At 47.6% G+C, this 3,541-nt stretch overlaps 1 protein-coding gene across 1 annotated transcript; it reads left to right on the top strand.

Moving 5' to 3' along the window:
- The first annotated feature begins 619 nt into the window (after nucleotides 1-619).
- Nucleotides 620-2,910, top strand: LOC100125743 (flavone O-methyltransferase 1-like). The gene is made up of 2 exons (XM_044554430.1): nucleotides 620-1,063; nucleotides 1,991-2,910. Exons 1-2 carry the CDS (start codon nucleotides 654-656, stop codon nucleotides 2,661-2,663), a joined length of 1,083 nt encoding a protein of 360 aa, XP_044410365.1. The 5' UTR covers nucleotides 620-653; the 3' UTR covers nucleotides 2,664-2,910.
- Nucleotides 2,911-3,541: the final 631 nt, after the last annotated feature.

Below are 3,541 nucleotides of genomic sequence, written 5' to 3'. Positions count from 1 at the left end.
TGTTGAAACTGAAATTGAAAACCAGGTGTGGAACACAACTATAATAACCTAATTAAGCTCCAAACTTCTTTCACGTAATTCGAGCCCATGAAAAGATTTGGGCACTCACCAACTCATCGGCATGTTGTAGCTTATTTTGCGGCAGGATGTATGCAAAGATTTACATATGTTTTCTCCCTTACCTTTTGAGTGATATTTATGTAGAAGAAATAGTAACGCTGATACTGAATGACCGATTCTAACAATGTATTTACCACGTGTTTTCCATCCATCCACCAGTGTTTTGTTGGATATAAATGTTTCTTTTTTTATATCATCAGAAGATACTTTATTTATGAAACAAAATTGTAGGTCATACAGTTAATAACTATAATATGAGATATATGATCTGGGAAAACCTAATCCCAAACTACACCAGCGCCCCAAGATTATCAACAATAACAAACCCTGTTTAATTATCGACAGCAACAATAATGCAAGAACAACTTTCCGGTGTGCCATATTTCTCCTTTACTTTTCCTCAAGACAAAGAAGAAAAACCAGGTGGCGGTTGGTGAAGCCAGGAAGCCCCATATAACCCCTTCCCATCCTCCCTCCAAATCATTCCTCATCGCTCAGTCGCTCACAGAAAACATCCACCACCACCACCACCGATGGGCTCCACGGCCACCGATATGGCCGCCTCCGCCCACGAGGAAGCGTGCATGTTCGCCCTCCAGCTTGGCTCATCATCGATCCTCCCGATGACGCTCAAGAACTCCATCGAGCTGGGCCTCCTGGACACCCTGGTGGCCGCTGACGGCAAGCTGCTGAGCCCCGCCGAGTTGGCCGCCAAGCTCCCGTCCACAGCGAACCCGGCCGCGCCGGACATGGTGGACCGCATGCTGCGGCTGCTGGCCTCGTACAAGGTGGTGTCGTGCACCCTGGAGGAGGACAAGGACGGCCGCCTCTCCCGGCGGTACGGCGCCGAGCCTGTGTGCAAGTTCCTTACCCCCAACGAGGAGGGTGTCTCCATGGCGCCGCTCGCGCTCATGAATCAGGACAAGGTCCTCATGGAGAGCTGGTATGTTAGATCGACCACAGCATCCATCATCCCATCTCTCTTCCTGCTTTGCATGATTCCTTTTCTTTCCCAAATTAAGTTCATCTCTCGACCACAGCATGCAGCAGGTAAATAGTAGTACTAAAATTAGAGAACCTTGAACAATTCATCTAGATATCTCTTTGGATAATTGGTTGTTGTGTGAGGTTAGAGTAGAAACCTAGAGATTCCGTACCAAAAACGGGAAGCAGCTTCAGAAGCATAACCGGACCGCATGCTGACTTTTCTTACACCCAAATGATATGTGCCACATGTGTGGCACAAAGTAACACCGTTCTGACATTTTTACAACTAAAATTGCCATCGGAAAAAAAAATCCAAAAAAAATCAAAACTTGCCATTAAATAGAAAGTTGCCATGCTTCACAAATATAGTTGCCATCTTCGGACAACTAAAGCTGCCATCAAAAAACGTCAGGGCGGAACTGCTTCATGCCACACGTTGCAAAGATGTGGCAAACAGCCAAGTAGAGTAAATGTTAAATTATAACCCTAATGGTAAGTGTCACACGCGTGGCACAAAGCACTCCAGCCCTAACATTATTTACAACTAAGTTACGGTTCGAAAATAAAAAACAAAAACAAAAAACTAAAATTTGCCATCCGAAAAGAAGTTGCCATGATTGACAACTAAAGTTGTCATCCTCGCGTCACTAAACATGCCATAAAAAATGTCCGGGGTTGTCCAGTGTTCGTGCCACACGTGTGACACTTATCAGAGTGCATGCTTCTGCCGACGGGTTGTGGTTTCCGACATCAGCGCAGTATCCGGGACTTCACTTGAAATAGTGATATTTTTTCCCATTGATTTAGTTACTGGCATTTTTCATGTAAATTATTCATACGATGAATTCTTGGTGTAAATTGTGTTTGTAAATACAATCTGCAGGTACTATCTGAAGGACGCTGTACTTGACGGCGGCATCCCATTCAACAAGGCGCACGGGATGTCGGCATTCGAGTACCATGGCACAGACCCGCGCTTCAACCGCGTCTTCAATGAAGGAATGAAGAACCATTCCATCATCATCACCAAGAAGCTCCTAGAATTGTACAAGGGCTTCAATGGCCTCGACACCCTCGTGGACGTTGGCGGCGGCATAGGCGCCACCGTCGGCGCCATCACCGCCCACTATCCCACCGTAAAAGGCATCAACTTCGACCTTCCCCACGTCATCTCCGAGGCTCCACCGTTCTCGGGTGTCACCCACGTTGGCGGCGACATGTTCCAAAAGATTCCCTCGGGGGACACCATCCTCATGAAGTGGATCCTGCACGACTGGAGCGATGAGCACTGTGCAACACTGCTTAAGAACTGCTATGACGCGCTGCCGGCGCACGGCAAGGTGGTGCTCGTGGAGTGCATCCTGCCGGTGAACCCGGAAGCCACGCCTGAGGCGCAAGGGGGGTTCCATCTCGACATGATCATGCTAGCGCACAACCCAGGTGGCAGGGAGAGGTACGAGAGGGAGTTCGAAGCCCTGGCCAAGGGTGCCGGGTTTGGAGCCATCAAGACCACTTACATCTACGCGAACATATGGGTCATCGAGTTCACTAAGTAGATGCATGACAACGTCCACCGATATCTTGCTCATCGCCGCTCCTAAATATGCACTATCTTTTCTTTTTCCTTGTGTCTTCCTTAACTTTTTTATGTTCTAAATCATTCCAAATACTATTTGTTTGTGTCCTTGATTTGTTTGAAATGTACTATTATAAAGCTTCTTAATGGTTGCATATCTGATAGATGCTGCAATGACATGTTTTCTCTCATTCGATGAGTATAATAATGAAGTGAAGTGTTCTTGATCTTCCTCTCGAAAAAATGTCTACGCAACAACTCATGAATGTGTTTATTCCTCGATATAGCCTTTGATATTATACTAATACGACATTCGTAAGTGGAGGCACCCAGCTTCTAGATGCAATCATAGCAAGGAAGAGTACGGAAGAATTTGGACATTCAATATGAACAGACTGGCCATTATTCTTCATTCTGTTATCAGAAACACTGATCTGGAACCAAGCAATACACTTCCCCTGACCCACATGTCGCTCCCCCTGGGAGACTCCGGATAACCTAGACCGCTGCCACTAGGTACCCTCTCTCCGTGCCCCTTCTCCGCTGTTGCCGGTTGCTTTGCAATGGTAGTGGCGGCCCCCACTTACGAATGTGGTGTGGGAGACCTAGCTAGTGGATGTTTTGGATCTATCACGGGCGTGGGAACGTGGTGGTGACTTCCGCTGTTGCGTTGGTGTCGCGTGACGAAGGTGCCATTGGCAGTTTAGCAGATGCGCGGAGAATTGGCTGCTCTCGCGTCCGTGGACGCTGCTCGGTTTGCGGTGTCGGATTCACCTGGATGTGGACTACTCGAGTGATCAATGTTTGACAAGATTGTGGCCCATATCTTCTTGAGGGATTGGGGCGGAGTGGTGGTGG

Source organism: Triticum aestivum, chromosome 6B (genome assembly GCF_018294505.1).
Source record: "Triticum aestivum cultivar Chinese Spring chromosome 6B, IWGSC CS RefSeq v2.1, whole genome shotgun sequence".
In the NCBI taxonomy this organism is placed as follows: domain Eukaryota; kingdom Viridiplantae; phylum Streptophyta; class Magnoliopsida; order Poales; family Poaceae; genus Triticum; species Triticum aestivum.
The sequence above is the reverse complement of the archived record's forward strand: the minus strand, read 5'-3'. Positions and strand labels throughout refer to the sequence as shown.